General features: G+C 38.7%; 1 protein-coding gene across 1 annotated transcript; it reads right to left on the bottom strand.

The window, feature by feature from the left end:
- Nucleotides 1-3,955: 3,955 nt before the first annotated feature.
- Nucleotides 3,956-18,718, bottom strand: LOC113452745 (vomeronasal type-2 receptor 26-like). Its single transcript, XM_026724209.2, has 7 exons — nucleotides 18,701-18,718; nucleotides 18,015-18,341; nucleotides 15,802-16,659; nucleotides 14,756-14,983; nucleotides 14,318-14,323; nucleotides 7,539-7,659; nucleotides 3,956-4,863 (listed from the first exon to the last, which is right to left on the bottom strand). Exons 1-7 carry the CDS (start codon nucleotides 18,716-18,718, stop codon nucleotides 3,956-3,958), a joined length of 2,466 nt encoding a protein of 821 aa, XP_026579994.2.
- Nucleotides 18,719-22,789: the final 4,071 nt, after the last annotated feature.

Here is a 22,789-nt window from a genome sequence, read left to right on the forward strand (position 1 = left end):
GCATTTAGCAACTGGAATATCACATGATGTCCAAGGAAGCAGTATGAGAATCCAGAGAATAAAATTCATGATCTTGCATTTACATCTTCTTAACATCAAGTCACCTATGTTATTTCACTCATTCAAGTGTTGGCATCCTTGCATAGCTAGCAATATCAGTTTGATTAATAAATACAGAGCTCCCAATTGCTTTAAAATCCTTGAGCCAATGTTCCAGCATAGATTAAGAAAAATCACCAATCTTGATTTTGTTTTATTAGTCGCTACCAAAAAATCCCTTGTCAACTGAGGAGTGTTCCAAGTAATCATCATCAATTAGATAATTATGGGGAATTTAAATATCTGCTTAATATTAGAATTTCTTTTGTATAGCAGGAGAAAATCATTTTTCAACCTATCATTTGAACAAAACTTTTCTCTTCTCCTAAGAAATTTCAGAAGAATGCAACTTTCTAAAATGAGATATGAGAATATTTAGCAGGAGTATTTCCATGTGGGGTCGAAACAGGCAACAGGAAAAAAAAAACAATGCTGCAAGGAAAGAAACTCTTTGGGACTTGTTTTAAGATATCACCTTTGCTATTCATATATTTATTTCAGCTGAGTTTGTGAGGTTCAGATTCAGACTTGGGTCACTATGCTTCAGTTCAAAATTTTCTATTTTCTATCCCTGCTAGCATATGATAATTCACTGATATTTTTTACATGAATTCATCCACCCTTACACCCAAAATATCAATCAAAGAAGGTTGCAAAATTTAGTAATTTAGGTATGAGAACAGTCATTTAGATAACATTGGGTCCCCATGACAATCCTTTTCCTATTGACCTTTCTTTCAACAATTTGAGTGGGACACCTGCAACATTACAACTGTATCATGAATAATGGTAACAATAATATCATTCAAAACCAGTTTGCCTAGTTCAGAACTGAAAATGTGAGCGTGCATGAACACACCTGCTTCATGTGCACATGCATGCTTCTCACAAGCATAATTGCAAACACACAGCAATTTCATGTATGTGGTGAGTAGACCGGGTGAGGTGCGGAAATCAGATGGGCTGTGTGGGCGGGGAGAGCAAACAAGAGTGTGAGATTTATATGACAGGATAGCACAGAGATTGGTGGGCATTTTGAACTGGCAGCAGCCCACCTCTGCTAATAAGTTATATCCAGTGCAACAACTGATTTAAGATACATAGTTAGATCATAGAATAATAGAGTTGTAAGGGACCTTGGAAGTCTTCTAGTCTAACTCCCTGCCTGTGGTAGAAGGTTCTATACCATTCTAGACTTTGTAATAGTGGCAAACATCAGTAGCTCAAGTGTAGGAGGTAGGTAAAAGTCCATTCTCTAAGCTTGTGGGTTGGTTTCCCAACGTTTCATTACAGATTAGGTTACATCTTCAGAAGAGTTTAGGGAACATCAGTGTCAGTGTTCTGTTTATAAAGGTTTTGGGTGCCCTTTTTTTTTTACATGACACTCAGAGGAAATCTGACTCATAAGGCCCCTAAGAGATTTTTTTCCAATTCTTCTTGGATTTGCTCATTTCAGTTGATTTCTCCACCCTCCACAGTGCTCTCCTCATTTTTGTGGCCTCAATCTTACCCCAGATGGGGGATTGCTTGATGGGTGCAAAGATTTGGGTGATGAACCCCACTTGAAGTGAAATTAAAGTCAGGATGGCCAAGCAAGTATATAGTAGGATAAGGAGGAAAATTTTCTAAATTTTCTCTCTGGTATTCTTAAGCTGCTTCTCCTCTTTTCCTCTAGCAGAATTGATCAGTCAATACTATTTAATTGGGGATATTACAACAAAAAGTTGACTACTGTCTTCTTCTGAAATGTTTTTCATGTCCAAGTCTGCGAGAATCTAGATCTTGAATGTATCTTCTAGGGTGTTAGCTATTCCTTAGTATCATCTGCAAATTTCATTCCCCTTCTAATCTCTCATCTATGTCATTAATGAAGATATTGAAGAATATTGGGCCTAAGACAGAACCATGTGGCACCCCACTGCTTACTTCGCTCCATGTAGACATAGACCTATTAAGGACTACTTGTTGAGTATGATTTGTCAGCCAGATATGTATCTACCTTGTAGTGATGCTATCTATCCCAATTTTTTATGCTTCTAGAGAGTTCAGTTCTAGACCGTGACCAGATTTCAGCAAACCATGGCTCCGGAGACACATGCTACTCTTTGGGTCCTGTGCTGCAGCTCGCTGTCCCATCACTGCCTGGCCCCGCCCCTCACCCTCTGTCACATGGCCTGAGTAGGTAAGGGCAGTGGTGGGGGATGGAGAAAGGCCAGGGGCTGATTCTCCAGCACCTCATTCTTGCTGCTTTTTTGTGTTGGATGTGCCTTTCAGCCCTCGTTGGTACTGGGCATGCCTTGCAACTGATGCCAGCCTCACAAACATGAGGGCTGGTGGCATGAGAATGGGATACAGGAGGAGGGGAGGATGGAAAGGGGGATGGGCCAGCAGCAACTTTATGAAGCTCAGGGAGCTGTCCCTGCAAAAGCTCGCAGCCCCACCCTGGGGGTAAGGCTCAGAGAAAGCCGGAGCACCCTTGCCAGAGATACTTGCCCATCAACCAGTTTTCCCCTTGTTTATGTCTCTCTCTGTGTATGTGTGTATCTCTTTCATGCTCTCTGTTTGCATCCCTTCTCTTTCTTATGGAAAGCCATGGCTAGGAGAAGCCAGCAAGTTCTCTTTGGGCTTCTTGGCTATTCCTTTTATTTCTTCTTTTGGAAATCTAGGCTGGCTGAGGAACAATTGCCAGCCACAGCAGAGGCTTCCTTTTGGGTTACCCTCCTTCTCCTCTCATGACTTGGGGCACTACCAGGGTGTGCACCAATGGGAAGACCCATCTTAAGTGAGCACCAAAGCATAACAAAGGTGTGTGCAGGGAGGGTGGCCGCTTGCTCAAAGAGGGTCTTAATAGGGTGCAGTTTTTCTCCTAGCCGAAGCCTCTGGCCATTGTTTTGCCATGTTGTCATCCCCACCCATCCCCCTGGTCAGGCAGTTCTTCAGCTAAACATGGAGGGTACAAGTTCCAGCCTGAAGCGGCAGGAAGCAAATGCTGCTTTACATGCAAATGTGGCACAAAGGCAGTACAGGGCCACTTCACTGCTGCACTGGCTTCGGTGACCCTCCTCCTCCTCCTCCTCTCATGACCCCCTGGCTTGCTGTGGTGGGGCTGGGAGGGTGCGCACATGTCGGAAGACCCTCCTCAAGCAAGCACCAAAGTGCAGCAAAGGCACATATGAGATGGTGGGCTGCTCACTTGAGGATCTCCCTGCCCATGCGCACCCGCCCGGCCCCGCCACAGCCATTCAGGAGGTGGCAAGAGAAGGAGGGTTGCCTGAAGGTTATTTTTTTCTAAGTCCAAATGGGTCCAATTGGCTCTTTGAGTGTTTAAGGTTGCAGACCCCTGACTGTGACAGATGTTTCTCTATCAGGACACAAGGAGAAAATATCTGCTGTGAACTCCATGTAGTGCACATACTTTTGGAAATGCAGATATATACAGCCACTTCATGGTAGTGGACTCTTATTCAAACTAATCAATCAAAAATGTACACATTTTCAGGCATATAGATGGCTCAGAGTCTATATTTCTAGAACCAGAACAGAGTTTCTGAGCTTTTGTTGTATTTTGATGCTCTTGGACTTCTGTACCAACTGAAATATGAATCACTCAGATTACTCTTTTCCTTTTGGTTTACTAGAATATTTCAGGAAGTTTTTCCATACATTATGATAGACTTTATAATGTTTTAATTATTACACCTCAGGTATGAAAGAATGGAAAGATAAAGAAAATTACACATTTTATTATTACACTAATACACAGCTATTTCAGTTTCAAAAGTACATAAAGCATGTGTCATTGCTGGCCACAATCACTGATCTAAATCCCCTTTTGTACCAGATTGATTTCTATAAATTATTTTATGAGGGTTTTTCGCATGAGTTGTTGCTTGTTATTCAGCTCAGGTCTTATCAAGATGATATAGATTTTGGGGGAGAAAATGAGGACCAATAATCCTGTACTTGAGGCTAAAATGGAGAAGATCTCCACAGCCACCATGTATTTCCCTTTGGTGCTCTGGTAGGCTGGGACAAAAGAGATCCAGACACTGCAAAAGAGAAGCATGCTGAGGGTGATAAATTTTGTTTCATTGAAACTGTCTGGAAGGTTCCTTCCAAGAAAAGCCACTGTAAAGCTGATCATGGCCAGGAGGCCAATGAAACCCAGGACACAATAAAACAAGGCAGCAGAGCCTTCATTGCATTCCAGGACCATTTCTGTCGGCAGCGAGTGCATGTCAAGATTTGGGAAGGGAGCAGAGCTCACCAGCCACACAATACAAAGGGTAGTTTGAACAAGGGAACAGGAAGGAACCATAAAGACGGACAACTTGTTCCCTACCCATGACCTCATCTTAGAATCTGGCCTGGTGGCCATGAAAGCTAAGACCACAATGAGGGTTTTGGCCACAACACAGGAAATCGCCAGAGAGAAAATGATTCCAAAAGCAGTTTGTCGAAGGAGACAGGTTGCCCTCTGAGGCTGACCAATGAAAAGCAAAGGGCAGAGAAAGGAAAGCAGGAGGGAGACCAGGAGGGTGTAGCTGAGGCCTTGGTTGTTTGCCTTGACTATGGGTGTATCCTTGTGTTGGACAAAGACTGCAAGGACCAGAGCTGTGATGGAAGAAAATAATAGTGCAAGAATGGCCAAGGTGATCCCCAAAGGTTCTTGGAAAGATAGGAAGCTGATCTCTTTTGGAATGCATCGATCCTGGGCTTTGCTGGGATACTGGTCCTCTGGACACTGGTAACAAGAATCCATGTCTGAAAAGGAAAAAAGTCTGTTTGGCATAAAACAACAATATCTGACAAAGGGAAAAATAGTCTATTTGGCACAAAAGAATACAAAGAAGTAGACTAAGATCAGAAGATAAGGAGAAACCTGGCCCATGGTATCACCAGAAGTGAACATGATTAAATGGATATCATCATCATCATCATCCCTTAGCAATGGTGCTTTCAGAGATGTAATTCAGAGCCCAATACTATTTATTTACTTTTCATCCATTAGGTTTGTATCCCACTTTTCCTACAGATGTTCTAGGTCAGGAGTTGCCAACCTTTTGGACCTCAGGGACCACCAAACTCATAAATATTATTTTTTTAAACAAATTTTATTAATTTTTAAAGACATACAAAACATAAAACACAAGAACATAAAACCTGTTTTCTGAAAGTTAATTGTAAATTTTAACAAAACGAATAAAACATTTTATACACCATTGACACACCTCCTTATAAACACATACATATCCTTTCAAGTTTCTCATTATTTCTCCCTTTACTTTTATTCAATTGTATTTCTTTTCTGTATTTATCTCTTTTATATGTTTTTATTCACTATACTTATTTTTTCTTCTGACTTGCTTTATTCTCTTCTAATTTTATTCTCAATTATCCTCTTCTAATATTCCTCCAAGGTTTTATTAACTCAATCAAACATAAACACACAAAAACACAAAACATAGAAACATAACAAACATCTTTTCTGAAAGTTGCTTAGTCCCCGGTTACAACTCTTTGTACAGAAACAAATTCAAATTCATATTCATTTTGTATACAATTCCATATCTTATTACCATTTTCAATTTTCTATATAGCTTCTCATCTCTTTTAAATTTTCTTAGTTTTATTTTATTTATCTCATCTCATTTCAAATCATAATATTTATTATTCTTTGTCTGTTCTGTTTCCAGCTATCCATTTATCTTTCTTCTTTAAACAAAACTTCTCCTGTACACTAATTGGAGTATGACGCCTTTATCTCTTTCCCCTACATTTATAATACTTAATATAAAATACATAGCTTACATTGGGATTCTGTTTGGTACATTCTAAAATTATACAATATTATCAATGCCAATACAAATCTATTTGTTAATATTAATATTCATTTATATCTTAAACACTTAACACATTAATTTTCAGTTAAATATACTTTTATGGGAACACCTATTTTCCATAGTTATTTCCCCCACATCACATATTTTAAATCATCATTTCATTAAAATGTTCCCCCTTCTCCTACTTCAAATCTCTCATTTAGTTCATTGCCTTCTTTTTTCTTCACAAAAATTTCACTGGGATAACACAATCTAATCATTAATATTAATATTCATTTATATCTTAAACACTTTACCCATTTCAATTAAATATCATGCCTTTATGGGAACACTATGCTTTCCATAGTTATTCCCCCCCCCCCACATCACATATTTTAAGTCATTGTTTCGTTGAAATGTTCCCCCTTCTCCTATTCCAATTCTCCCATTTATTTCATTGCTTTCTTTTTCTTGACAAAAAAATCACTAAGTTACACTAAATATTTTATCACATTTTAAATTACATATTGTTTCCAATTTTCTAAGATTATTTCTAAGTACAAACATAAAAATACAATCTTATGTACCTTTGCAGAATCCCTTTTTCAATAAAGTTTACCCATTATCTCTAAAAGACTTTTGTTTCTTTGCATCTTGCTCCCCACCATTGAGACTTCTCATCTCTTCCTTTCTCCCTTGCTTATTCTTCTCCTTGCCCTCTTTACCCCCTTGTCTCTCCACCTCCCTTTTGTTCTTCTGCTTTCCTCCTTTCTGTTGTTTTCTAACATAGTATCCACTTTTCACTTTATTATTCTCTTTTTTGGTTGTTCTTCCAGATCTTATAGTCCCCTTTTCCTTTTCCACTTTCTCCTTTCCTTCCCCAACTAAAGTCACTTGTTCATCAAAAATGGCTTCTTCTTTATCCCAGTCATCCTGTTGCGCAGTCAGCTTTTCATAAGTACAAACCGCCATTTCTAAAAATTGAAAAAGAATGCCAAGAGAATCCTTCCTTCCCACAAGTGATGCCATTATAGAGAGAAAGTCTCAGCTCCCTAAGAATGTTCCATGCCAGGTTTCAAAGAAGGCAGACTAAAACTGTTCTATTTCAATTTTAATGAAAATGGGCATGATTTGTTCTCTTCTAAAGCATGAACTTTTGTGTAACTCTCACTCTATTCTGCAAAATCTCTGCACAAAGAACATTACAAGTTTGTATGATTCCTATGAAATCTATGGAAATAAAACATCAATGATCCATAACTGGATCCTTATGTTGTTTTCCTTTAGAGCATTTGTGTATTTTATAACATCCCACCAAGGGTGAAAATTCCAACATTAATGGAAAATATGAATCCCAATTTTCTGATCTCTGGTCTGGATGAAAAATTTAGCCTAACACTTGGCCCCATGGGAATCCACCAAGGAGAGCAAATGATGAAATGCAAACTCTATCACTGTAGGTGTGGAGTGACATCACCAACACTTCAAAAAAGTTCAGAACTTGTGTCACAATGGAGCAACACAGATCTATTTCTATCCAGCTTGCTTTTTACTCAAAGAATTGTAATATCACTGCCATCATCAATGAATTAAAACTCGGTAGGCATCATACCTTACCTGTCCAGTTTGACACTTTTCCTTCTGGGCATGGAAGGCAATCATAACAACAAAATGGCTTCCCTTCTTTCTTGGTCTTGCTGTGACCTTTATGGCAGGGTTCGTTACACAAAGAACGAGGCTTTACCTGTGTGCAATGGAAAATCATAATTGCTTTTAATTTCTTAGCAGAACCTTCTGAATAAATGTGTAAAGTACAATGCGTAAATCTTGGGTTGAAACTGGTATAGCAATATCAGTTTATTTCTAATTAGACAGCCATGGGAAGTAATGTTCACAGGTCTCTTTAAAAAAGTTCTTATTAGCTAAATACAAAAATCTAAAAAAATGGTAAAGCATACACACATTTATAGTAGATGAAAAAAAGGAAGAAAGAGGGCATAAATTGAAAAGCATAAATACTTAGAACATTCTAACAAGAGGCATTGCTTAGGGCAGCACCTCTAAAACCATATTCATTATTCTAGTATAGAGGTCCTCTGAGCTGTGGCCCATTACTGGGCCACAGAAGTGGTGGGCTAGAATGCATGCATGCTCATACAACTCCATTTGCACAAGCAGCAAGCACATGCACCCACTGCTTGCGCCAATGGAGCTGCATGCACAAAAGCCTGCTGCACACATTGCACCATCCCCTCTCCCACCCCATTGGGCTGCAAAGCTGGAAAGGTTGGCAACCATTGTTCTAGTATATAGAAGTCACCCTTATAATATGCATCAATAGTAAAGAAGAACTTGGGAAGCTCCCATATCTAGATAACCTAATCACCACAACTGAGAACAAGCAAGTCATGTAGCACTGCAGAAGCTCAACGATACAGAGATCCAGCTACATAAAGACTCCAATCACAATCCCAGTCAGAAGAGAAGCAGGATCAAAATGGTAGACAACCATGCCAGATGTACCTGCAAGTCTAAGAAATTATTTGAGTAATTTAGATAACTTAATCTATCCCATCATGAGTCCCAAATGTGGTGGTTATGCCCCGAGGCCAGGATTTACTGGATTCAGATTAAAAATTGGCTACAAGAGATCACTGGGTATCAGATTGAGCTCAGACTGGAAACCTTTCTTTTGGGAATCATCAAAGAAAGATTACCGAAAGAAGTAAAATATTTATTGCTACATATTACAACAGCCACCAGAATAGCCTTTGTGCAGGTATGGAAAACACCAAATACCCCTAATGAAGAACTAATAATACACAAAGTAACAGAAAGTGCTGAGATGAATATGTTAACAATGTAATTGAAAGAAAAAGATGACTCTGAATTCTTTTCAGTTTGGAATAATTGGTATAAATGGCTAACAAACAAAACTAAGAAGTGAGACAAAAATTTAATTGAAACAACCCTTAAGAAAGTAATACAAAATTTTGTAAATTATATAAAGATATAAGAATAGTAATTATAGTTAAAGCTATTATTTAGTAATAGACAAATGTAGTGTCTTTTGTATCTTTTGTCCATTCTTTTCCAATTATCTATTTATCTCTTCTCTTTAACACAAAAATTCTGCTGTAATCACTAATTGAAGTATGACGCCTTTCTATCTTTCCCCAAAATTTAACACTTAAAATAATACATAGTTTGCATTCTGATTCTGCTTAGTACACTCTACTTACTACATTTTAAAGTAAGAAAACAACAAACCTATAATATAGTTAGATATATAATTTCCATTCTCATTCTGTTTAATACATTTTAGATACTACATTTTAAAATAAGAAAGTAAGAGAATGATAAGTTTATAATGACATTAAAACAATAGCAAATTAAACTCTATCATTAAATCTTAAACATTTTACACATTCCCTTTAATATTTTATTAAATATTAAAGTCTATCATTAAATCTTAAGCATTTTGATATTTTAATGTTTTGTTAGATCTTATAATATTCCAATTTTCTATTTCAAATACAAATACTATAATACAATCTTGTGTACTTCTGCAGAATCTCTTTTTAATTGTACTTTACCCATTGTCCCTAAAATAAATCTGCTTTTTTCCATCTTATTTCAAGACTTTATGACTTCTTTTCCTCTTTTCCCTTCCTTTCTTATCCAATCTGGCCTTTTTATCCCCCCCCTCCTCTTAACCTCTGCCTTTTTAACCTCCCCTCTCTGTTGTATTCCTATTTTCTGTTGCTTTCTGACATTGTATCGATTTTTCACCTTATTTTTCTCTTTCTTGGTTGTTTTCTTGAATCTTAAATTCTCCATTTTCCTTCCCCTCTTCCTCTCTTCTTTCTTGACTAAAGTTATTTGTCCATTAAAGATGGCTTCTTCTTCTTCTTGTTGTTGTTGTTGTATTTGCTGGTAGATAGAAATCACCATTTCTAAGAAATGAAAAACAGATCCAAAAGAGCCCTTGCCTTCTTGTTTCTCTTCTTTTAATTTTTCAAATTCCATTTTTAATTCTTCCACAGATAATGCCACTATAAAGTTTCTTCTTCTTCTTCTTTTTTTAAAAAAACAACCTGAATGTTTTTAATCTTAGAGTAGTTTCCAAAAGTCCCAAAGTCATCAAGCAATCCAAACAAACACAAAATATTTCATTTAGCACCTTCTTCTCTTTTCACTTTCTCCTCCTGGGGCAATATCAATTACAAAGTTCCCAAATATATTTTTGAAGTCTTATTGCAGTTAATCTCTAATCTTATAAATTCTCAGCCATCTCCTCCAGCAAGATTAAGATTAATATAAGTTTATTTTTTACCTCTCCCTTCCCACTTATAGCAAAAAACTTTTGATTTTTACCTTCTGTACCAAAGCAGGTTTTTCAATGTCTATTTGCTATTTCCATAATGAAGGAGAGTGAACTTTCCCTTTTAACACTTTCGTTTGCCACTTTCACAATCTCTTTTGGAAATAATATATCATTAAAAAAAAATTAAGTTCCAGGGTATTTAGATATATCTTAGAGTCCTGGTTCAGCCAAAAAACTTTCACTTTCTGACACTTCCTCCTGCACGATCTTGTCCGGCTGAAGGTTTCTTTGTGGCGGCCATTGCTGATCGCCGCTCCACCACCTTAGGAAAAAGGAGTCTAGCTGGCTGGGGAAAGGGGTTGCGATATCCCCAGACCCCTGCCCGGATCTCCTCTGCCTCCGTTACCTCTACGGGGTAATGACAGCCTCCAAACCCGGCTGGATCAGAGGCACTTCAGCAGCGAGCGCAGCAGGAACCGCACACGATCGCGGATTCCTGCCACCGCCCAAGCCTTGCAACTGGAAGTTTTTTCATTTGGAAGGTATTGTTGAGGCGTCAATTATCAAACAGATTTTGTGAGTTTTCTCAATAATTTTGCTAAATAAATGTTTCCTGATATCTTTTGCAATGAAATCTACTATTGCAACTGCATGAATGCAACCCTGTTCCCAAATCTACATCATTTCTTTTTTGTAACTCAGTCAGATCTTCTATTTATGAAAATGGTCTGCAAGTTTGTGCCAAACTATACACTGTAATAAACACCCTACATGTACTACCCAGATATTTCTCACTCATCTTCTCCAGTCCTTTGCTTATGACATCCTGCTCGCATTGCTTTAACTTCTCTGTACAGATGTTGTGAGCCTTAGAAGAGAAATGTTCCTTCAATTTCTTTCTGAGGGAAGCTTGTGGGATTTCTTTACTCCTTCCTGATGGTTAAATATGGTAATTTTTCCACTCCTTAGCTCCGTGGACACTTTGTTCTTTGCTCAAAATTTCAAATCTTCTGCAATGCTTGCAACCTAATTTTTTTATGGGAAACGTCCAGTCCATCATATTTTCCCCTAAAATTATTGTACTGCTGCAGTACAATATTGTACTCCCTTAGTTTGTTAATAGTATTTCCATTTTATAATATAAGTATAATAGAATTACAGAGGTAAGGTAAAGTAAGGATATACTCTTATAGAATAAATTGGTGATGATGAAATGAATATTATAAAGTATATTAAGTAAAAAAGGTGATTTTGTTGCATAAAATGATGTAATATTAGTAATCTAGTAAGTAATTAATAACAGTAATAATATAAATATATATAGTGCATTTATGATATAAGGATTAATGCAAATTGGAAGGGAAAGACTGCAAAGATTGTGCACAAGTGATTTGTACCAACCAACACATTATGTAAGTGAAGATGGTTTATGTTTATGTTTGTTTAAAATAAAACACTTTTATTTAAAAAAAATTCATTTATATATGAATGCAACTTCTTGTTAGATTGATGTTGCTCTATATTGATTTAAGCAGTAACATACAATTTATAACATCAATGTAACAAGAAGTTGCCTGTGTCCCTTTTGGTAAGTTGCTTTTTTATTTATGTATTTATTTATTTTTTTACTGTCTGTTTTTATTTTTATTAATCACAAAAACAAAACAGATATTAAAGAAATAAATAAACACATAAATAAAAATTATTTTACTATTCAGCTTGATGTTTCTGTAAGCAAAGGAGAACCATCAAAATGAATAGTAAAATATTTTTTATTTATGTGTTTATTTATTTATTTAGTATCTGTTTTGTTTTATGATTAATAAAAACAAAAAGAGATAGTAAAAAAGTAAATAAATACATAAATAAAAAGAGCAACTTACCAAAAAGGAGACAGGCAAGTTGGCTAGCCAACAATGCTGGGGTCCTCCTCATCTTCTAGCTTGCTGCAGCAAGGATGGCCAGTGCAGGAGTCAGCTCTCGACCGGGCTGGTGGTGGCGGTGGCAGGAGGAGGTAGGGGACTGGCCCATCAGGACTTGCTGCTTCGACTCCTCACTACCAATCAGTGGTGGGAAGGTAAGGCAGTAACCCTTGGGCTGTGACAGGTGAGGGAAAGTGGCAGGCTGGCACCAGCAGCCTAGCCAAGATGGCGACCACCATGTGGGCAAGGCAGCGGCCCCAACCCAGGGGTTGGCTGGCAGTGGCACCAGCAGCAGGTAGAGGTAGGGGACCAGGCCAGCAGGAGCTGATGCTTTGCCTTCTCACTACCAATTGGTGGTGGGAAGGGAAGGCAGCAACAATGGAGGGCTGCAGGTGAGGGAAGATGGGGGCAAGCAAGGCAGGGAGCATCAGCAAGGGCGGTGGGTATCCTGGGAGTTGGCAATCGCCCAGGACTGGCAGCAGTAGGTAGGCAATCAGGTTGGAGTTTGTACTTATCGGTCCACATCTTCAAAGGCCTTTGGGATAGGCAGTCAGGGCAGGTGAGGACAGTTGGCATCAGTGTCAGCATCCAAGGCTTGTGTCTTCTTTAAGGTAAGGCAGGCAGGCCAGGAGGCAGGCTGGGCAAGGCAGGCCTGGGAGGCAGGCTGGCCAGCCAAGGAGAGTTAGTGGCAGTGGTGACTGGGGCTGCAGCTTGCCCTCACTCATTCAGCAGGGTGGCAGAGGAAGGCAGTGATGGCTGGCTGGCTTGGCTACTGCTGGTGGTGGTGGTGGTGGTGTGAATGATGGCACCGAGCAAGAAAAATTTTGTAGTAGTCCACATGCGCTATAAGTAGGGGTGGGGCGAGGTGGGCAGGGGTGAATGAGGAAGGGATTTTTGCGCGTGCACAGAAAAAAACCTGTTATTTAAAAAGAACTTTTTTTTTACTTTGGAGCAGCAGATAGGGGTGGGGGCCAGGGCAGCGAAGGGAGGGGCAGGCAGGGAAGAATGAGGAAGGGATTTTTGTGCATGCACAGTAATAAAAATCAGTTTTTTGGCCCATAGGAGCAGTAAAGAGGGGCGGGGCCAAACAGGGTTTCTTAGAATTAGCGGTTCTTAGAACTACCAATGACGTTAACAACTGGTTCTATAGAACCAGTGTGAACTGGTAGAAACCCACCCCTGTTTCCATCCTTTTGAGGTGGGTAAAATGAGGACCCGGATTGTTGGGGGCAATATGCTGACTCTTTAAAACTGCTTAGAGAGGGCTGTAAAGTACTGTGAAGTAATATATAAGTCTAAGTGCTATTGCTATTGCTATTTCTCCCCTATATAGAGAAGGCCATTTACCAAATAGGATTTTTTTTAAAGAAAGCACCACCTTAAAATCTTCTATAACTTGATTAAGAAAAACAATCACGAAATCATCTGATTAACCAAAGATAGCAGACACCAGTCTGTATTGCATCTCCTGTAGTGTGGACAGATGTACAGTGGTACTACATAACAAGGTTTCCATACCCAAGTAAAAAAAATGAGAGGTACTACCGCCAAAAAATAATCAGTAGAAGAACATGCATTATGTCATAATAAGCATGAGAATCAATTCAAGAATGCATAAGTGACATCAACTATGTCAAACTATTACCATGCATCATTCCAATAACTGGAACAGATCATTTGTTACAGTCATCTACAATTAATCTCTATTGAACAATTTGGTAGCCTTCTGAATAGTTGGAACACACTTTGAAAATACCTAGGCCAGTTGTCAAGAGATTAAATTATTATTGTTATCAGAATTCGCATGAACTGTAGATTTAGAGACAAGATCCCTAAATAGACTATGATATATGCTTATCGCTACTTGATGGATCCTGGGTATAGTCTCAGGTGGAAATTTGCATATTTACTCCTTTAGTAGCCTCTTGTATAATTTCTTTTGTGTGTAAAAATATTCAGCGATTGAAAAACATTAGATGCTCAGGCCAACCTATTCCGATAAATGGTTGTCCAATATTTTAATAAAATCTCCAATGTTGGAGCACCCATCACTTCTAAAGGCAAACTCTTCCACTGGTTAATTGTTCTCACTGTTAGGAAATTTCTACATAGTTCTAGGTTGCTTCTCCCCCTTGATTAGTTTCCACCCATTGCTTCTTGTCACATCCTCAGGTGCTTTGCAGAATAGCTGGACTCTCTCTTCTTTGTGGCAGCCTCTGAGATATTGGAACACTGCTATCATGTCACTCCTAGTCCTTCATTAAACTAACATTTACTATCTTGTTAAGTGTGAGTCTCGGAATGAAAAGCAATTTTAAAATAATTGCAGAATGATACATGGCTACTAGGCATACATATATAATTTAAAATGGATACCCTCTGAAGACCGCAAAAAATAATCTCCTTCTCAGAATCCTCAGTCATTAAACCATTTATCTTTTAAAACAATTTTGGTTATATAGTTATTTGGAATAAGTATCAAGTATCTTAACCCAAAATGGCAATATGGTTACTTTACTATTTATATTCTGAACTTAGAGCAGAGGAAATAATAGGAAAAACTGCAGACTGTAGACAGAACATACCTGGTTAAATCTCTTTGGCCATTTGATGGCATCAACAAAAAGGCTGAATGCATTGTCTTTGGGAGCTCTGTGGTCAAATGTTCCCATTTTGACTCGAAGCAATGTTAAGTTTGGGAATGTGATCCAATTGATAATATCAAATCCTGCTTCCAGGTTCCCATTTTGATCAAAAGAAATCATCTTCCCAACACTATTGTTAAATGAGACTTTTCTGAGATAAGGGTGCAACTAAAATGAAAGTGGGGAAAAAGCAATAAAGCTATGCAAATGTAACATAAACAATATAAGAGAAAGTCAGGATATTTCATAGGATTGAAGTAGTAATGCCTAAGCATACTATCAATTTTCCTAATTAAAAATATAGCTAAGCAGGTGCTTATTATTAGTGCTTACAATGTGTCAATAATTTAAACATGAAGTCAAACCAAATGAGAAGGAGGAGGAGGAAGGAGAAGGAGAGAATATAAAGCATCAAGACACCAAAACTAACTGGAATTAAAAGAATTGAGCAAAGAGGCAAACCGAGATTTTTGTATTATATATTAGTGTTCCTAACTCGCTACTACAACTATAAGAGTAAGAGTTCTCATAAAAATGAGGTCTCTTCCTATTATCCTTCTTGCAGTTACTTAAATAGGAGCATCCTATGCATTTTGACATAGTTCTATATTAGCTGTGTCATTTGGTTCATGTGGAAGGAATTCACTGGAGAAATCAATTATATTTGGAAGAGTTAGGGGTAAAAAGAAACCCAGCCACCAAAGAACATGATGGCCAGACTCCCTCAAAGCTGACTTCATCAAGAGCATAGAAAATCTAAAAAAGTAGATCAGAAGATGTTGAAAGCCTGTCCCATAGAATCATTGAATCATTGTCATCATCGTCATCATCATCATCATCATCATCATCATCATCATCATATTCTTCAAATAGATAATAATGTTAATATCATAAAGTGAAGAATTCCATGTATGTAGACAAGCATTCACGAGGATAGGAATTTAACTATTGACAATTTCCTTGTATTTGTGATTTCAAGACATTACCTGCCAAAGTAATGAATTCAGAACATTCTTCTGTCCTTCCTCTGATATAGTTCTATGTTTGAGCATTGATGAGCTCATGGATTTCAATGCATGGGCCACAGCATAAATTGCATTGTAGATGCTATAGCTATGAGGAGTTATGCTCATGTCAAAGACAGACCTAGGAAGGGTCCCCAGCTTCTCCTCCCCACTGCAGAGATTCCAAACATTTTCCTCTTCCAAGGAAATTGGGAAGGAACAATCAAATGCCTGTCTCCAAAAGTCCTTAATAAAACCATCTCTGGTTTCCACATTAGGATTTCTCATCTGAAGAAAATGTTGAAAACCTACCACCTCCTTTGACTGGATTGCAAAGGCTAAGGAACCATGAAGGATATCTATATCCCAGGATTGTTGAAAAGGAACAGAAGTGAATTCTATCTGTGCCATCATGATCCATACTTTCCCTGTCTTCATTTCTTTGTCTTCAACTTCCAAAATTCTGGGAAACATTCTCAGAAATATTGTAGTGTGAATTTCACCATGTAAAACCACAACACTGGCAAAGCTATCACTTATGTAGACATACAGTTTGACCCATGATTCCATCATTTCATGAATGCCACTTTTGAAATACACAGTTGGGAATGGTTCTATAAAATCAAAGCAGATACCACTTTGAGAAAACGTGGGAAGTTCTTTCTGTATAAACCTGAGGCCATTGTCATCCTGTATAAAAATGACACCAATCCAGGTCCATCTGAAAAGCAAAAGCAGTTGAAGCATCCCCTTATATTGTTGGTTTCTATTAGGGAGCATCCATTGAAAGAAGGCTTGTTGGGATGGGTCATTAATCATAGGAGATGATCCATAGCCAAGCTATAAAAAACAGGGGGGAGAGCAAGATTAAGTAGGTAAGATTTGTGTAGGCAAATTTATATTGTCTGGAGATTGGATATCCATCTCATATTTTAGGAAAGAGTGGAAGAATATGAAAAGTGATGGGAATAATTCCTGTTAAAGATAGAATTTAACTTTTCTGTATCTTCAACTTTTCATTTGTTATTTACTTCTTGTTGCATATTCTACAATAAAAATAATTCTCCACCAAAATAATTGCCTAAGAATGGGAAAACAATGGGATTTGATCAAATTAGGACTGTAACAGTAGACAGTAATCTTTTCAATCTGGACATGGATAGGTACCTTTTAAATATGTAGAGTACATCAATCAAGACTGTTAAAATGATTTGGAAAGTGGTATTATCATCAACCCAAAAATTATTTCTAAATTCTTAAGATAGAATTGGAATATGTTTCTCATACCCTTTGTGGTAGAAGTACCATAAACGTTAAAAAAAATCCCAAATTTTTGAATTATCAAAATTGAAAATCAAATGATTTTATCTGCAGCACATGAAGTACATACAAAATATTGCTATGATTGCCTTTTTCAATCCAACAGAGGTTTGTGAAATAGAATTATAAGTATTTTATACTATGCTAAATTGGATGTATGAATGGGGCAAATATATGTGTCCCACAATAATGTTGCAAGACCCAATCTGGGTCGATCATCAGAACCAGGATCATCAGGCTTCTGAGCTTCTTGACCAGAGGTGATATTCAGCAGGTTCTCACCATTCTGGAGAATTGGTAGCGGAAATTTTGAGTAGTTCAGAGAATCGGCAAATACTCTGACTGGCCCCACCCACATCTATTCTCTACCTCCCGAGTCCCAGCTGAGTCTTCTTTAGTTGATCTGCATAGAAGAATGGAGCTGGAAAGCAGGCTTGTGGGTTGGGGTGGGAATGGAGATTTTACAGTATCCTTCCCCTGCCACACCCACAAACCATGCCCACAAAGCCACACCATGCCCACAAAGCCACGCTCACAGAACTGGTAGTAAATTATTTCTGAATCCCACCACTATTCTGGACTCAATCTGGAGGCAGGGAAATTCTCTATAGCAGAATGTGTATACATCCTTGAAGATGGGTTCCAGCACAAGTCTAAAAGTCAGGAGACTAATCTGCTGGTCCTGATGACTGACTCAGTTTGGATCTATGCCCCCTTCCTCAAAACTCCATGATGGATGCTGTGAAATGCTAATTCAAAATTTTAAAAGATTCTGCATCAAGATTCATGTTTAATACAGAGAATAACCATCCCCTTAGGATGATGCCACCTTCTTTGTCCCAAATTAATAAAAATGTTCTGGGTGTCTACCTTACCTGAGGTAACTTGTAGATGCTCAGAATGCTTGCCATGAAAAGACATGCTTTGGAGTCAGGCCCCCCAATCACAGCTATAGTAGTACTTTGAGCATCGCATTTATAGTTTGGAATGAATCTGCCCCAGGTGGAGAGGAGCTCCAGTGAAGCAAGATAAGTTAAGCTTCCAGTGAAGTAGGTATTATAAATGTTGAAACCCAGAGAGATGTTGCGTAGCATCTGAGTATCATCATTGATCTCCTTCACAGCAAAGACAAGAGCCAAGATGTGCTGGTAGGTCTGAGTCAAAAATCTGTAATGAGATTTATTTGCACAGTTGAATTCTCTCTATTTAAGCAGTTTAAGTATTGCTAAATTCCCATTTCCTTTAATATATTGATATTGTATTTTGTAATATTATAGAATCATAAGATATCTGGACAACTTCATGATGAAACTCAGACACAAAGATGGGTTCCACCAAAAGTCACTGAAAAGATGGGTTCCACCCAAATTCACTTTGTTTTGGCAGATCACCCCTGGACTTTCTAAAACAGAGGTCACCAATCTTTTAGCCCTCAGAAACCACTAAATTCATAATTTTAAATCCCACAGACCACTAATATGGTCTGCCTAATGACTGGCTGGGTGGGTGTAGCTAGGTGGTCATGTGACAGCATGTATGTGGCCAACTGAATGTCACTCACTTTGAGTGTGAGTGGCATCTCTTCAGCCTCTATTCACCCTTCCCCTCCCAGTCACTCCTCATCTACCCACCCGGGCTACTTAGGGTCCCAACAGGAAGCAGTTGGAGCAGACACCATAAGAAAGAGTTTGCAAAACATCTGGCTCAGTTCAAATTGGATCTGACTGAGAAGGAGGCTCAGCAGAAGCACTTCACTGAGGATTACGAGCATAGGCTTTCCAATTAGAGGGAAGACCTGCGGGAATGCAAAGCCAGGTATCAGTGCCTGGGTGGCTCTGTGGGCGAGATGGTCAGCCAGTTCCAGGCCATGATGCAGTCCCACTGGAATGAGGCCTTCCAGCTCTTTGCCAGCAGTGGCACATCTCTCTTGCCTTCGCCCAAAGCCATGCACCCGGAGGCTGAAGCAGACCCCAAGTTCAAATTTCTGCCCTCCTCCTACCAGCACAAAAAGACCTCGAAGGGGAAGACCCTCAACTTCATTGCATGTACCTGGCCGAGGGGATATAGTTTGAGGACCCCGGATTTAGTGCAATATAAAAAATGCAAATAATTTTTCAGAGGACCACCAAAATTTTCTCTCTTTTTTTTTCAAAAAGTTTTTAATTTTTTAATTTTTACAAATCTCTTTATGTGGGCAACGTGGTTCCAGATTATAACACTTGTACATAATCATACTTTCATTTCCACCATGTTATTTCCAAAAATGCATGTCACTGTTAACTTTCATTTTTAACAAGAGTACATCTGTGAGAGAAAATAAGGTATGAATGGAAGGAGTTTGACCAACCACATACCTTAGCAGAAAACAGGGTTTAGCCATGGACTGTATGCCCTACTCCTAGAGATAGGATTTCCATTAGTTGAACATCCTCATTTTGAAATTTGAGTTTCCCATTATTCCAGCCATCTTTCAAGAATGCAGCTTGGTTGAAAATTCATTTTCTGTCACACCCTACATTCAAATCCCATCCTGATATTGTTAGTTTTACTGATTTATATATTTTAATAGCTTTTAGTTGTCTTTCAATTCATAGTCCTTGATGAAAGATGGAAGGTTTTTAAAATGGAAACCTTATGATTTATGGTTTAGCTTTGTTATTTGTATGTGTACTAAGAACTTCTGCACCAGGGACAAATTCCTTGTGTGTCCAACCACACTTGGCCAATCAAGACTATAGAAATAAAGAATATCCCAAATAAGTTAGTATCAATCTTCCCTGGGTGTTCAGGAAAATGGAAAGGAACAATTCTCTTAAAATTTATTGAAAGTTCTAGAAGAAGTACAATGAGAATAAAGTAATATGTTGCAAAGAAGTGGGGAGGGTAGAATGAGCCACAGTAATGTCCAACCATATAAAATTTAACTGATCATCTTTCTTGGGAACATAACGTAAAGTGGAGTCTCTTTCACTGGATGAATATTATAGCTCATTGAAACTTAAAGGATAGTAATGGGTGCAAATCTTATGAGACACTTATCACCTGAACTGTTTGATTAAGGTATCAATTGCTTACATGAGATCTTCAAGGACTTCAAAAGAGGGATGCCTTTGAAAGTTGAGAGGATTGGAAAACATGAAGCTTTGTGAACTAATGGCAGCTATGATAACATCCCCTGACTGGTAATACTTATGGTTGATATTCCGTGGATCACTGTTCATGCATTTAGCAACTGGAACATCACATGATGTCCAAGGAAGCAGTATGAGAATCCAGAGAATAAAGTTCATGATCTTGCATTTACATCTTCTTAACATCAAGTCATCTGTGTTTTTTTCAGTCATTCAAGCATTGGCATCCTTGCATGGCTAGCAATATCAGCTTGATTAATAACTGCAGAGCTCCCAATTGCTTTAAAATCCTTGTGCCAATGTTCCAGCATAGATTAAGAAGAATCACCAATCTTGATTTTGTTTTGTTAGTTGCTACCAAAAAATCCCTTGTCAACTGGAGGAGTTTTTCAAGTTATCAGCATCAATTAGATAATTATAGGGAATTTAAATATCTGCTTAATATTAGACTTTCTTTCATGTAGTAGAAGAAAACAATTTTCCAACCTATCATTTCAACAAAACTCTTCTCCTAAGAAATTTCAGAAGAATGCAACTTTCAAAAATGAGATATAAGAATATTTAGCAGGAGTATTTCCATGCGGGGTCGAAACAGGCAACAGGAAAAAAAAACAATGCAGCAAGGAAGGTCAAACCCTTTGGGACTTGTTTTGAGATATCACCTTTGCTATTGATATATTTATTTCAGCTGAGTTTGTGGGGTTTCAATTCAGACTTGGGTCACTAAGCTTCAGTTCAAAATTTTCTATTTTCTATTTCTGCTGGCATATGATAATTCACTGATTTTTTTACATGAATTCATCCACCCTTATACCCAAAATATCAATCAATGAAGGTTGCAAACTTTAGTAATTTAGGTATGAGAACAGTCATTTAGATAACATTGGGTCCACGTGACAGGCCTTTTCCTATTGACCTTTCTTTCAACACTTTGAATGGGACACTTGAAACGTTACAAGCCCATGCTGAATAGTGGTAATAATAATACTGTTGTGGTCTTAGGTATCCTAAGGTCCCCCCCAATCCTCGCACCCCAACCCTGGGGGTCAGGCTCAGAGAAAGCCAGAGCGCCCTTGCACAAGATGCTTGTCCATCAGTCAGTTCCCCGCCCCCCATGTCTCTCTCTCTGTGTGTATGTGTGCATTTCTTTCATGCTCTCTGTCTGTGTCCCTTCTCTCTCTCTTGTAAATCAGCAAGTTCTCTTTGGGGCTCTCAGCTATTCCTTTTATTTTTTTCTTTCTGGAAATCTGGGCTTGCTGAGGAACAATTGCCAGCCACAGCAGAGGCTTCCTTTTGGGTGGCCCTCCTCCTCCCCCTCCCTCTCCTCTCATGACCATGGAGTCTGTGCACTCATGGGAAGGCCCTCCTTAAGTGAGCGCCAAAGCATAACAAAGGTGTGTGCAGGGAGGGTGGCTGCCTACTTAAGGAGGGTCTTAACGAGATGCAGTTTTTCTCCTGCCTAAAGCCTCTGGCCATTGCCGTGCCATGTTGTTGTCCCCCCAGGTCTGGCAGCTCTTCGGCTGAACGTAGAGGGTGCAAATTCCAGCCTGAAGTGGCAGGAAACAAAGGATGCCTTAAAGGCAAATCTGGCATGAAGGCAGTACAGGGCCACTTTGCTCCTGCAGTGACCCTCCTCCCCCTCCTCTTGTGGTCCCCTGGCTTGCTGTGGTGGGGCTGGGAGGGTGCGCACATGTGGGGAGACCCTCCTCAAGCAAGCACCAAAGTACAGCAAAGGCACATGTGGGATGGTGAGCTGCTCACTTAAGGGGGGTCTCCTTGCCCACGCGCACCCTCCCAGCCCTGCCACAGTCATCCAGGGGGTGGCAAGAGGAGGGGGAGGAGGAGGAGGAAGAGGGTTGCCTGAAGATTGTTTTTTTCTGAGTCCAAATGGGTCCAATTGGCTCTTTGAGTGTTTAAGGTTGCAGACCCCTGACCATGACAGATGTTTCTCTATCAGGACACAAGGAGAAAATATCTGCTGTGAACTCCATGTAGTGCACAAACTTTTGGAAATTCAGATATATACAGCCACATCATGGTAGGGGACTCTTATTTAAGCTAATCAATCAAAAATGCACATGTTTTCAGGCATATAGATGGATCAGAGTCTATATATCTGCAGCCGGAACAGAGTTTCTGAACTTTTGTTGTATTTTCATGTTCTTGGACATCTGTACCCACGAATCACTCAAATATACTCTTTTTCTTTTGGTTTACTAGAGTATTTCCTATTTACACTTTTCAAAATTTTCTTCAGGGACCATAATTGCTAAGTACAATGAATCACTGAATCTTATCGCTTCATGGGGTACAGTAGATCAATGTTTAAAGTTCTAAAAATCAGGAAGTTTTTCCGTATGTTATGATAAAGTTTATAATGTTTTAATTATTACACCACAGGCATGAAAGAATGGAAAGATAATGAAAATTATACATTTTATTATTACACTAATACACAGCTATTGCATTTTCAAAAGTACTTAAGGCATGTGTCATTGCAGGCAACAATCACTGATCTA

This window comes from Pseudonaja textilis, chromosome Z (assembly GCF_049901715.1).
Source record: "Pseudonaja textilis isolate UNSWEBS1 chromosome Z, rPseTex1.2, whole genome shotgun sequence".
Taxonomy (NCBI): Eukaryota; Metazoa; Chordata; class Lepidosauria; order Squamata; family Elapidae; genus Pseudonaja; species Pseudonaja textilis.

Coding starts and splice junctions, on each gene's coding strand:
- LOC113452745 (XM_026724209.2), bottom strand. Junction 16,660..18,014: donor GCATCTACAAGTTACCTCAG/GTAAGGTAGACA, acceptor TGTTTTTTATAG/CTTGGCTATGGATCATCTCC. Junction 14,984..15,801: donor TGAATTCATTACTTTGGCAG/GTAATGTCTTGA, acceptor CTTTCATTTTAG/TTGCACCCTTATCTCAGAAA.